This window comes from Xenopus laevis, chromosome 2L (genome assembly GCF_017654675.1).
Source record: "Xenopus laevis strain J_2021 chromosome 2L, Xenopus_laevis_v10.1, whole genome shotgun sequence".
NCBI lineage: Eukaryota > Metazoa > Chordata > Amphibia > Anura > Pipidae > Xenopus > Xenopus laevis.
In genome coordinates this window covers 14158011-14171357 of record NC_054373.1, presented here as the reverse complement: position 1 = coordinate 14171357, position 13347 = coordinate 14158011, and the positions used below count along the sequence as shown (strand labels likewise).

Below are 13347 nucleotides of genomic sequence, written 5' to 3'. Positions count from 1 at the left end.
ACCCGCCATCCCTCATTTGTACTGGAAAGTCCCTCTTTTCTCTGCACTGAACAGCCAGAAAAAGAAACAAAGTTTCTCGCTTAATTGGCTTTTAGCAGAGAGCCCAGAACAGCTAACAGGTGCAAATAAGATACTTTGTAACAATTTTGAGACACAAAAACACAGTTTACATAAGGAGAAATATTTTCAAACTTTCATAACCTGCCAAATTTTGTAAAACAAACATGGTAACTAGGGGGTGTGGCCAAAGAAAGGGGTGTGGTCAAAATATTGCTGCGCTATGTGTGGGGAAAAAAATTTGTCCCTCTTTTTACTTCCAAAATGTTGGGAGGTATGCAAACCCGAATCCTAATTTGCATATGCAAATTAGAGGCGCAAAAGAAATTGTGTAAAAAATGTTTTCCCCTTCCCACCCCTAATTTGCATATGCAAATTAGGATGCAGTTCGGTATCTTTTGTGAAGGATTCGGGGTCCGGGGAATCCAAAATAGTGTATTCGGTGCATCCCTAAAGTTTATTGACACGAGCTGCGCTGATTCAGTACTCACAAGAGGCAGAATACAGAACAGTATTTTATGTGTTTTATACCCCTTCACACAACACACAGTTACAAGATAGAAAAACAGTGATGATGAAACAATGGTGTGGGAGCTGTACGTAGGAAACTTGAAGGAGTTGTACTTCCCAGTCTAGAACCACAACCATAAAACCATGAAATCATACATAGTACTGATAAGATGTTCCTCCAGTGGTGCAGCAATGAAGAGGTCACGGTGTCCTTGACTTAAAACAGAACTGACTACTGAAGGAGGGGCATGAATCTGCAAGGAGGACTCTGTGTATACTAAGCAAGGCCTGCTAGACAAAAGGGATTCGGTCATGATTGTTTAATGTAGTTTTTATTTCTAAAGTACACTGTTTACATTGCAAATAATTCACTCTACAATATGAAATTTCATCCCTGAACCAGCAAGTGTATTTATTTGTAATATTGGTGTGTAGGTGCATCTCGGGTCATTTTGCCTGGTCATGTGCTTTCAGAAAGAGCCAGCACTTTAGGATGGAACTGCTTTCTGGCAGGCTGTTGTTTCTCCTACTCAATGTAACTGAATGTGTCTCAGTGGGACCTGGATTTTACTATTGAGTGCTGTTCTTAGATTTACCAGGCAGCTGTTATCTTGTGTTAGGGAGCTGCTATCTGGTTACCTTCCCATTGTTCTTTTGTTTGGCTGCTGGGGAGGGGGGTGATATCACTCCAACTTGCAGTACAGCAGTAAAGAGTGACTGAAGTTTATCAGAGCACAAGTTACATGACTGGTGGCAGCTGGGAAACTGACAATATGTCTAGCCCCATGTCAGATTTCAAAATTAAATATAAAAAAATCAGTTTGCTCTTTTGAGAAATGGATTTCAGTGCAGAATTCTGCTGGAGCAGCACTATTAACTGATTCATTTTGAAAAAAAGACAGTATCCCTTTAAGTTGCCACTAATACCTGTAGTTAGGGTTGCCACCTCACCCCTAAAACTGAACACATATGGAATCCATTGCCTGCATAACTAATTAGCAATTGTTTTAGATGTATGCTGCAGACTTAACGGATTTATGTGCAACCATGCATCTAAATGAATTGCTAATTAGTCAAGCAGACTATGGATTCCATATGTGTTCAGTTTTAGGGGGGAGGTGGCACCCCTACCTGTAGTGCTTCCTCCTGATGTATAACCATATCAGTGAACCATAGGTAGAAAGTTAACTGCTGCAATGTCTGTTGTTTATTGTGCTTTCTTTAACTCTGTATCAGCGGGCACAGTTGGGCATACATCCCTAGAGAATGAGCCCCCCTCTGCCATGACTCAATCGGGGTAATTTGTCAACACTGGGCAAATTTGTTAAAGGAGAACTAAACACTAAAAATGAATGTGGGTAAAAATGGCATATTTTATATAGTGAACTTATTGCACGAGGCTAAAGTTTCAGCTTGTCAATAGTAGCAATGATCCAGGACTTCAAACTTGTCACAGGGGGTCACCATCTTGGTGGTCAGTGGGCTCTGATTGGCTGTTGAGAAGCTAAGCTTAGGGCTCGTCACTAATTATCCAGCAGAAAATGAGCTTCCCCTGTAATATAAGCTGATGCTACAGGTTTGCTGATTATTAAATTCTGATGCTAATTGCACTGGTTTCTGTGCTGCCATGTAGTAATTATCTGTATTAATTACTAATCAGCCTTATATTGTTACACTTGTATGATATATATTTAGGGATGCACCGAATCCAGGATTCGGTTAGGGATTCTGCCTTTTTCAGCAGGATTCGGTCCTAATTTGCATATGCAAATTAGGGACAGGGAGGGAAATCGCGTAACTTTTTGTCACAAAACCAGGAAGTAAAAAATGTTTTCCCCTTCGCACCCCTAATTTGCATATGCAAATTAGGATTCGGTTCAGTATTTGGCCTAATCTTTCGCAAAGTATTCGGGATTCGGCGAATCCAAAATAGTGGATTAGGTGCATCCCTATATATATTCAGTATATTGTGAGTGGGTCCGTAAGCTCAGTAAGTGACAGCAGCACAGAGCATGTGCAGTGAATCAGCAGAAAAGAAGATGGGGAGCTACTGGGGCATCTTTGGTGACACAGATCTTTACTGCTAAAGGGCTGTGGTTGCCTTGGGCTGGTACATAAGCCCAAAACATAATGTACAACATTTCTACCTACTTCTTTAGTAAAACTTTAGTTCTCCTTTAAACCATAGAAACCAATCAGATTGTTGCATTCATTGTTCTACTTGCAGCTGCCTGAAAAAAAGCCAATGACTAATTGGTTTCTACGGGTTACTGCCCACAGGCAAATTTGCCCAGTGTTGATAAATGAACCCCAATGTCTCCACCCACCACTATACCAGTCGGCTACAACATGTAGAGAGACAGGCCTTCCCTTCTGACTCCTTCTGACTGTCTTTGTTCTCCTTCTTATAGAAGCTTGCAGAATTCGAGAATGTGACCTATAAAGAAGAATTGACATTTGTGGAAAGTAATTTGCCCCCGAACACAAATTACTGCGTATCGATAATTGTGTCGGCTTCTCTTAATTTAAATGGCAAGATTATCCCATCTGCCCTGAAATGTGTAGCCACCACGGCTGGTAAGTCATGTTACACATTCTCCCCTCAGCTTGAAATCCTGAAAATAAATCATCTACTTTAATCCAAACAAAAATGTCCCTCTTTAAGGGTCAGGACACACAGGCAGATTTGGGGAGATTAGTCGCCTGACAACAAATCTCTTCTTCTTCGGGGCAGCTAATCTCCCGAACTGTCTCCCCTAAATGTAAATTGCCGGTGGGATGGCACTCTGAGCAATTCGTTTTCCGAAGTCACCCGAGGTTTCCTCTGCAACTTTGAGCGACTTCGGAAAACGAATCGCTCCAAGTGCCATTCCGTCGCCAATTTACATTTTAGCTGGTTGTCTTGTTGCTGTTTATAGACCAACTGAAAGGTAATGGGCCTCTATAGCTTTTTATCCCCTATTTTCACTAGGGATGCACCAAATCCAGAATTCGATTCGGTTTCAGCCTTTTTCAGCAGGATTCGGATGCAAATTAGGGGGCAAGAAGGGAAAATACGTGATTTTTTTTTGTCACAAAGGCAAGGAAGTAAAAAAATGTAACTTTTCACAGTATTTGGCCGAATCTTTCACAAAGGATTCGGATGAAACCCCAAATAGTGGATTTGGTGCATCCCAAATTTTCACAGAGAAACAGCGGAAGCCAGAGGAGCTCAATGTACCCGCTCCACTAAGGCAGGGGGTGATATGAATGGTCTATAATTAACAGCACTGCACAAAATGTCTTTAAAAAATCATGCTATTTAGAATGTTTTTTCTATTATTAATGAAACTTCTGTGCAGGTGCATTTTAGCCTTTGTTTCATTGGCAGATTGGCCACATGCTTCTTGTCATCTCCCACATGGAAAGAGCCTGGATATTAGAGCAATGGCCCAATTGGGATTTTAGGGGGTTTGTTGGCTGCTGGCGATGCTGTTAAAGTCTTGGGCAATAAAACTCCTAGAATCACTGTGTGTGACTATCCCCTTACAGTGTTACAAGGCAAAGTTTCTTAATATTTCCAGTCAGCACGCTAGAAAGATAGAAGTACCACACTCCCTTCCCAGAGACTATTATCCACTGTTACTATAGGCACCATCTCTCCCTACTACACCTGTTATCCCACAGTCACACTCCCTTCCCAGAGACTATTATCCACTGTTACTATAGGCACCATCTCTCCCTACTATACCTGCTATCCCACAGTCACACTCCCTTCCCAGAGACTATTATCCCACTGTTACTATAGGCACCATCTCTCCTACTATACCTGCTATCCACAGTCACACTCCCTTCCCAGAGACTATTATCCACTGTTACTATAGACACCATCTCTCCCTACTATACCTGCTATCCCACAGTCACACTCCCTTCCCAGAGACTATTATCCACTGTTACTATAGACACCATCTTTCCCTACTTACCTGCTATCCCACAGTCACACTCCCTTCCCAGAGACTATTATCCCACTGTTTACTATAGACACCATCTCTCCCTACTATACCTGCTATCCCACAGTCACACTCCCTTCCCAGAGATTATTATCCCACTGTTACTATAGGCACCATCTCTCCCTACTATACCTGCTATCCCACAGTCATACTCCCTTCCCAGAGACTATTTCCCACTGTTACTATAGGCACCATCTCTCCCTACTATACCTGCTATTCCCACGGTCATACTCCCTTCCCAGAGACTATTATCCCCACTGTTACTATAGGCACCATCTCTCTCCCTACTATACCTGCTATCCCACAGTCACACTCCCTTCCCAGAGACTATTATCCCACTGTTACTATAGGCACCATCTCTCCCTACTATACCTGCTATCCCACAGCCACACTCCCTTCCCAGAGACTATTATCCACTGTTACTATAGGCACCATCTCTCCCTACTATACCTGCTATCCCACAGTCACACTCCCTTCCCAGAGACTATTATCCCACTGTTACTATAGGCACCATCTCTCCCTACTATACCTGCTATCCCACAGCCACACTCCCTTCCCAGAGACTATTATCCACTGTTACTATAGGCACCATCTCTCCCTACTATACCTGCTATCCCACAGCCACACTCCCTTCCCAGAGACTATTATCCCACTGTTACTATAGGCACCATCTCTCCCTACTATACCTGCTATCCCACAGCCACACTCCCTTCCCAGAGACTATTATCCACTGTTACTATAGGCACCATCTCTCCCTACTATACCTGCTATCCCACAGTCACACTCCCTTCCCAGAGACTATTATCCCACTGTTACTATAGGCACCATCTCTCCCTACTATACCTGCTATCCCACAGCCACACTCCCTTCCCAGAGACTATTATCCACTGTTACTATAGGCACCATCTCTCCCTACTATACCTGCTATCCCACAGCCACACTCCCTTCCCAGAGACTATTATCCCACTGTTACTATAGGCACCATCTCTCCCTACTATACCTGCTATCCCACAGCCACACTCCCTTCCCAGAGACTATTATCCACTGTTACTATAGGCACCATCTCTCCCTACTCTACCTGCTATCCCACAGCCACACTCCCTTCCCAGAGACTATTATCCCACTGTTACTATAGGCACCATCTCTCCCTACTATACCTGCTATCCCACAGCCACACTCCCTTCCCAGAGACTATTATCCACTGTTACTATAGGCACCATCTCTCCCTACTATACCTGCTATCCCACAGTCACACTCCCTTCCCAAAGACTATTATCCACTGTTACTATAGACACCATCTCTCCCTACTATACCTGCTATCTCACAGTCACACTCCCTTCCCAGAGACTATTATCCACTGTTACTATAGACACCATCTCTCCCTACTATACCTGCTATCCCACAGTCACACTCCCTTCCCAGAGACTATTATCCACTGTTACTATAGGCACCATCTCTCCCTACTATACCTGCTATCCCACAGTCACACTCCCTTCCCAGAGACTATTATCCCACTGTTCCTATAGGCACCATCTCTCCCTACTATACCTGCTATCCCACAGTCACACTCCCTTCCCAGAGACTATTATCCACTGTTACTATAGGCACCATCTCTCCCTACTATACCTGCTATCCCACAGTCACACTCCCTTCCCAGAGACTATTATCCACTGTTACTATAGGCACCATCTCTCCCTACTATACCTGCTATCCCACAGTCACACTCCCTTCCCAGAGACTATTATCCACTGTTACTATAGGCACCATCTCTCCCTACTATACCTGCTATCCCACAGTCACACTCCCTTCCCAGAGACTATTATCCCACTGTTACTATAGGCACCATCTCTCCCTACTATACCTGCTATCCTACAGTCACACTCCCTTCCCAGAGACTATTATCCACTGTTACTATAGGCATCATCTCTCCCTACTATACCTGCTATCCCACAGTCCCTTCCCAGAGACTATTATCCACTACTACTATAGGCATCATCTCTCCCTACTATACCTGCTATCCCACAGTCACACTCCCTTCCCAGAGACTATTATCCACTGTTACTATAGGCACCATCTCTCCCTACTATACCTACTATCCCACAGTCACACTCCCTTCCCAGAGACTATTATCCACTGTTACTATAGGCATCATCTCTCCCTACTATACCTGCTATCCCACAGTCCCTTCCCAGAGACTATTATCCACTACTACTATAGGCATCATCTCTCCCTACTATACCTGCTATCCCACAGTCACAGTCCCTTCCCAGAGACTATTATCCACTACTACTATAGGCATCATCTCTCCCTACTATACCTGCTATCCCACAGTCACACTCCCTTCCCAGAGACTATTATCCACTGTTACTATAAGCACCATCTCTCCCTACTATAACTGCTATCCCACAGCCACACTCCCTTCCCAGAGACTATTATCCACTGTTACTATAGGCACCATCTCTCCCTACTATACCTGCTATCCCACAGCCACACTCCCTTCCCAGAGACTATTATCCACTGTTACTATAGGCACCATCTCTCCCTACTATACCTGCTATCCCACAGTCACACTCCCTTCCCAGAGACTATTATCCCACTGTTACTATAGGCACCATCTCTCCCTACTATACCTGCTATCCCACAGTCACACTCCCTTCCCAGAGACTATTATCCACTGTTACTATAGGCACCATCTCTCCCTACTATACCTGCTATCCCACAGTCACACTCCCTTCCCAGAGACTATTATCCACTGTTACTATAGGCACCATCTCTCCCTACTATACCTGTTATCCCACAGTCACACTCCCTTCCCAGAGACTATTATCCACTGTTACTATAGGCACCATCTCTCCCTACTATACCTGCTATCCCACAGCCACACTCCCTTCCCAGAGACTATTATCCACTGTTACTATAGGCACCATCTCTCCCTACTATACCTGCTATCCCACAGTCACACTCCCTTCCCAAAGACTATTATCCACTGTTACTATAGACACCATCTCTCCCTACTATACCTGCTATCTCACAGTCACACTCCCTTCCCAGAGACTATTATCCACTGTTACTATAGACACCATCTCTCCCTACTATACCTGCTATCCCACAGTCACACTCCCTTCCCAGAGACTATTATCCACTGTTACTATAGGCACCATCTCTCCCTACTATACCTGCTATCCCACAGTCACACTCCCTTCCCAGAGACTATTATCCCACTGTTCCTATAGGCACCATCTCTCCCTACTATACCTGCTATCCCACAGTCACACTCCCTTCCCAGAGACTATTATCCACTGTTACTATAGGCACCATCTCTCCCTACTATACCTGCTATCCCACAGTCACACTCCCTTCCCAGAGACTATTATCCACTGTTACTATAGGCACCATCTCTCCCTACTATACCTGCTATCCCACAGTCACACTCCCTTCCCAGAGACTATTATCCACTGTTACTATAGGCACCATCTCTCCCTACTATACCTGCTATCCCACAGTCACACTCCCTTCCCAGAGACTATTATCCCACTGTTACTATAGGCACCATCTCTCCCTACTATACCTGCTATCCTACAGTCACACTCCCTTCCCAGAGACTATTATCCACTGTTACTATAGGCATCATCTCTCCCTACTATACCTGCTATCCCACAGTCCCTTCCCAGAGACTATTATCCACTACTACTATAGGCATCATCTCTCCCTGCTATCCCACAGTCACACTCCCTTCCCAGAGACTATTATCCACTGTTACTATAGGCACCATCTCTCCCTACTATACCTACTATCCCACAGTCACACTCCCTTCCCAGAGACTATTATCCACTGTTACTATAGGCATCATCTCTCCCTACTATACCTGCTATCCCACAGTCCCTTCCCAGAGACTATTATCCACTACTACTATAGGCATCATCTCTCCCTACTATACCTGCTATCCCACAGTCACAGTCCCTTCCCAGAGACTATTATCCACTACTACTATAGGCATCATCTCTCCCTACTATACCTGCTATCCCACAGTCACACTCCCTTCCCAGAGACTATTATCCACTGTTACTATAAGCACCATCTCTCCCTACTATAACTGCTATCCCACAGCCACACTCCCTTCCCAGAGACTATTATCCACTGTTACTATAGGCACCATCTCTCCCTACTATACCTGCTATCCCACAGCCACACTCCCTTCCCAGAGACTATTATCCACTGTTACTATAGGCACCATCTCTCCCTACTATACCTGCTATCCCACAGTCACACTCCCTTCCAGAGACTATTATCCCACTGTTACTATAGGCACCATCTCTCCTTACTATACCTGCTATCCCACAGTCACACTCCCTTCCCAGAGACTATTATCCACTGTTACTATAGGCACCATCTCTCCCTACTATACCTGCTATCCCACAGTCACACTCCCTTCCCAGAGACTATTATCCACTGTTCCTATAGGCACCATCTCTCCCTACTATACCTGCTATCCTACAGTCACACTCCCTTCCCAGAGACTATTATCCACTGTTACTATAGGCACCATCTCTCCCTACTATACCTGCTATCCTACAGTCACACTCCCTTCCCAGAGACTATTATCCACTGTTACTATAGGCACCATCTCTCCCTACTATACCTGCTATCCCACAGACACACTCCCTTCCCAGAGACTATTATCCACTGTTACTATAAGCACCATCTCTCCCTACTATAACTGCTATCCCACAGCCACACTCCCTTCCCAGAGACTATTATCCACTGTTACTATAGGCACCATCTCTCCCTACTATACCTGCTATCCCACAGCCACACTCCCTTCCCAGAGACTATTATCCACTGTTACTATAGGCACCATCTCTCCCTACTATACCTGCTATCCCACAGTCACACTCCCTTCCCAGAGACTATTATCCCACTGTTACTATAGGCACCATCTCTCCCTACTATACCTGCTATCCCACAGTCACACTCCCTTCCCAGAGACTATTATCCACTGTTACTATAGGCACCATCTCTCCCTACTATACCTGCTATCCCACAGTCACACTCCCTTCCCAGAGACTATTATCCACTGTTACTATAGGCACCATCTCTCCCTACTATACCTGCTATCCTACAGTCACACTCCCTTCCCAGAGACTATTATCCACTGTTACTATAGGCACCATCTCTCCCTACTATACCTGCTATCCTACAGTCACACTCCCTTCCCAGAGACTATTATCCACTGTTACAATAGGCATCATCTCTCCCTACTATACCTGCTATCCCACAGTCGCACTCCTTTCCCAGAGACTATTATCCACTGTTACTATAGGCGCCATCTCTCCCTACTATACCTGCTATCCCACAGTCGCACTCCTTTCCCAGAGACTATTATCCCACTGTTACTATAGGCACCATCTCTCCCTACTATACCTGCTATCCCACAGTCACACTCCCTTCCCAGAGACTATTATCCACTACTACTATAGGCATCATCTCTCCCTACTATAGTTTCTAGGCAACATGTGGGTGAAGAAATGCAGAAGCTAGATCTGCCTCTCAAGTGTGTTTAAATTAATACATTTAATTGCTGCTCTTGAGTACTTGAGTCTTTTTTTGTATCTGCACTCCGCAGGAAATAATGTTAAAACACACAAACCCACCTTGTACGTCATTATATCCCTGTGTTGTCATGTTCTCTTTGCAGATTCCCAGCCTCCATATGTTGTTATTGTAGTTATCGTTAGCATTCTAATTCTGATTGCAATAGTGTGTGTACTCATTGGACTCGACAGAGCCGGGTACATTTGCATGGGATGGAATTTCTTCCCCAAAGCTTTGGTATGTGTCTCTTTACTTGTGTTTGTTTCTTGTATCTTTTTTTTTCTTTTAGTAGAAAAAATATTTATATTGTGCAGTATCATAGATGGAATGAGTGAAGGGGAAGTAGTATAAGAGACTTAAAAGCACAATTTGACCAATCAGTCTGGAACAGTCTGGAACAAATGTGAAAATTAATTGTAGGGGTATCTAACTGGCCTTCAGGCTGGGCCCACTTAGCTCATAACAAAGTTACAGATATATAGAAACATTGAAGTAACAGTCACCCTGATATAATTCCAGGGATACCCAGGGCACAAATAAGCACTCACCCCAAATCTCCCCCTAACTGGCCTTCAGGCTCGATCCCCTTAGCCCATAACAAGGTTACAGATATATAGAAACATTGGGGTAACAGTCACCCTGCTATAGTTCCAGGGGTACCCAGGGCACAAATAAACACTCACCCCAAATCTCCCCCTAACTGGCCTTCAGGCTCGGCCCCCTTAGCTCATAACAAGGTTACAGATATATAGAAACATTGGGGTGTCACCCTGCTATAGTTCCAGGGGTACCCAGGGCACAAATAAACACTCACCCCAAATCTCACCCTAACTGGCCTTCAGACTGGGCCCCCTTAGCTCATAACAAGGTTACAGATATATAGAAACATTGGGGTAACAGTCACCCTGCTATAGTTCCAGGGGTACCCAGGGTACAAATAAGCAATCACCCCAAATCTCCCCCTAACTGGCCTTCAGACTGGGCCCCCTTAGCTCATAACAAGGTTACAGATATATAGAAACATTGGGGTAACAGTCATCCTGCTATAGTTCCAGGGGTACCCAGGGCACAAATAAGCCCTCACCCCAAATCTCCCCCTAACTGACCTTTAGGCTCGGCCCCCTTAGCTCATAACAAGGTTACAGATATATAGAAGGGGTATATTCCAGGGGTACCCAGGGCACAAATAAGCACTCACCCCAAATCTCACCATATCTGCCCTTCAGGCTGGGCCCCCTTAGCTCATAACTAAATGATTGGCTGGAATCCTTGGAACTGCAAAGATACAAAATCACATTTTACTGAAAACTAAGGGGTAATAAGGGCAAGGCACTTTTTTGGTGGGGCGGGGAGGTTGCCACCAATATGTTGTTTTTAAACTGACAACGAATGTGCCTCCTTTCTTTATTCTTTATTTTTTATTGAATATTTAGAAATCCTTTCCGACGTCGGTGAGTATGGATGGAAATAAGGAATATGTCTGCCCTGCACAGATTGTGTCAGTAGAAATCCTCAATAATACAGAGAAGGAAGAGTGCAATGATAGTGATGAGGAAATGTGTGGGCAAGGTTATGCCGCAAGGAAGAAGTTTCTGGACAGTGCTCAGAATGATTCCATCTCCACTCTACAAACCTCAGCCCCTTCCTCTTCCAATGAATCCAGTGGGCAAGACTGTAGTTCTTCTGCCGGGGCAGAATTTCCAAGGAAACCGCTGCTAGATCTCCATGAGAGCTGTGCTTCTGATTTAGAACTGCCACAGGCTGTTACCCCATGCCCCATGCTGATAAACAGCGCTGGGGTCTTCAACATCAATTTGAACTCTGTGTCTGTTGGAAATCCTGGCGATCTGTGGACAGACGTTAAAAACCAGGCGCCGCCCATAGAAGAACAAGTCGATATAATGACCCTAGATGTGCCGGAAGTTCCTCAGACTCCCCATGATCTCAGACTCGTTACGAATATATCAAATGTGGGTGCTTGCATGGGGCCAGTTTCGGAGGAGTGCAGTTCAGCGGAATCAGGTGCCTCAGATGATAGTGATGCTGATTCTGGGCCAGAGGAGATGGAGAGGCCCTTTGCTTCAGATTATATGAGTCGATGAGCTCTGCTGGTGTTCAGAGACAGGTTATTACTAATCAGGGATAAACCACATGGATCTTTATTCTGGTCAGTTCTTTCCTTTTTATATGTCCCAATTGTGAACTGGACAGTGATGGGACTGCAAGTGCCGGGGAGCCTGGGCAGTGCTTAATGCTCATGAAGTGTTACAGTTTTGACTCACAGTGTAACTGCCCCTTTGGCCTGGAGAAGCTTTGGCAAAGGTTTTTTTTCCTGTCTGCAGTCCACTCAGGTAGTCAGACTTGGCCCATGCAGGGCCGCCATTAGAAATCACGGGGCCCCTTACACCAACATTTTATGGGCCTGCTCCAGATCCCGGCCACACCTCAGTTAAAAGACCACTTAGATATCAGCGCTAAAAACGGTACCCCACACACACACAAATTCTAAAAAGCCATTGATGGTGAGGCCCCCCTTATAAGTTTAAAAAAAACTGTGGCGCCAGGGCCCCCTTTACAAGTTAAAAAGAAACATTGGGACCCTGGAGAATATTTTTTAAAAAAACATTGGTGGCAGGGGCCTATAGATTATTAAAATAACACATTGGTGGCCAGGGGTTTAATTAAATAAAAAAACACATTGGTGTTCAGTAGAACTTTGGCTCTTTTCATTGCTCAGGGACTTCAGCTTTGGCTTCTTTCGTGGCTTTGGGTCTCTTCGCGGATTCGAGATTCAACTTTGGATCCTTTTGTGGCATCAGTCTTTTCGTGGCTTCGAGACTTTAACTTTGGGTCTTTTCGCGGCTTCGAGAAATGAACTTTGGGTCTTTTCGCAGCTTTGAGACTTCAACTTTGGCTCCTTTCGTGGCTTTGGGTCTTTTCGCGGATTTGAGATTCAACTTTGGCTCCTTTCGTGGCTTTGGTCTTTTCGTGACTTCGGTCTTTTCGTGGCTTCGAGATTTTAACTTTGGGTCTTTTCGCAGCTTTGAGACTTCAACGTTGGCTCCTTTCGTGGCTTTGGGTCTTTTCGCAGATCCGAGATTCAACTTTGGCTCCTTTCGTGGCTTCGGTCTTTTCGTGGCTTCGGTCTTTTCGTTGCTTCGAGACTTTAACTTTGGGTCTTTTCGCGGCTTCGAGAAAT

At 44.8% G+C, this 13347-nt stretch overlaps 1 protein-coding gene across 1 annotated transcript in view; it reads left to right on the top strand.

The window, feature by feature from the left end:
- LOC108707419 (interferon alpha/beta receptor 2) overlaps positions 1-12742 on the top strand; it is a 32892-nt gene extending 20150 nt beyond the window's left edge. Inside the window, exons 6-8 of the mRNA XM_041581563.1 lie at positions 2979-3144; positions 10252-10385; positions 11582-12742. Coding sequence (XP_041437497.1) covers positions 2979-3144; positions 10252-10385; positions 11582-12250 — 969 coding nt within the window. The 3' untranslated portion in view covers positions 12251-12742. The remainder of the gene's footprint in view (positions 1-2978; positions 3145-10251; positions 10386-11581) is intronic.
- Positions 12743-13347: the final 605 nt, after the last annotated feature.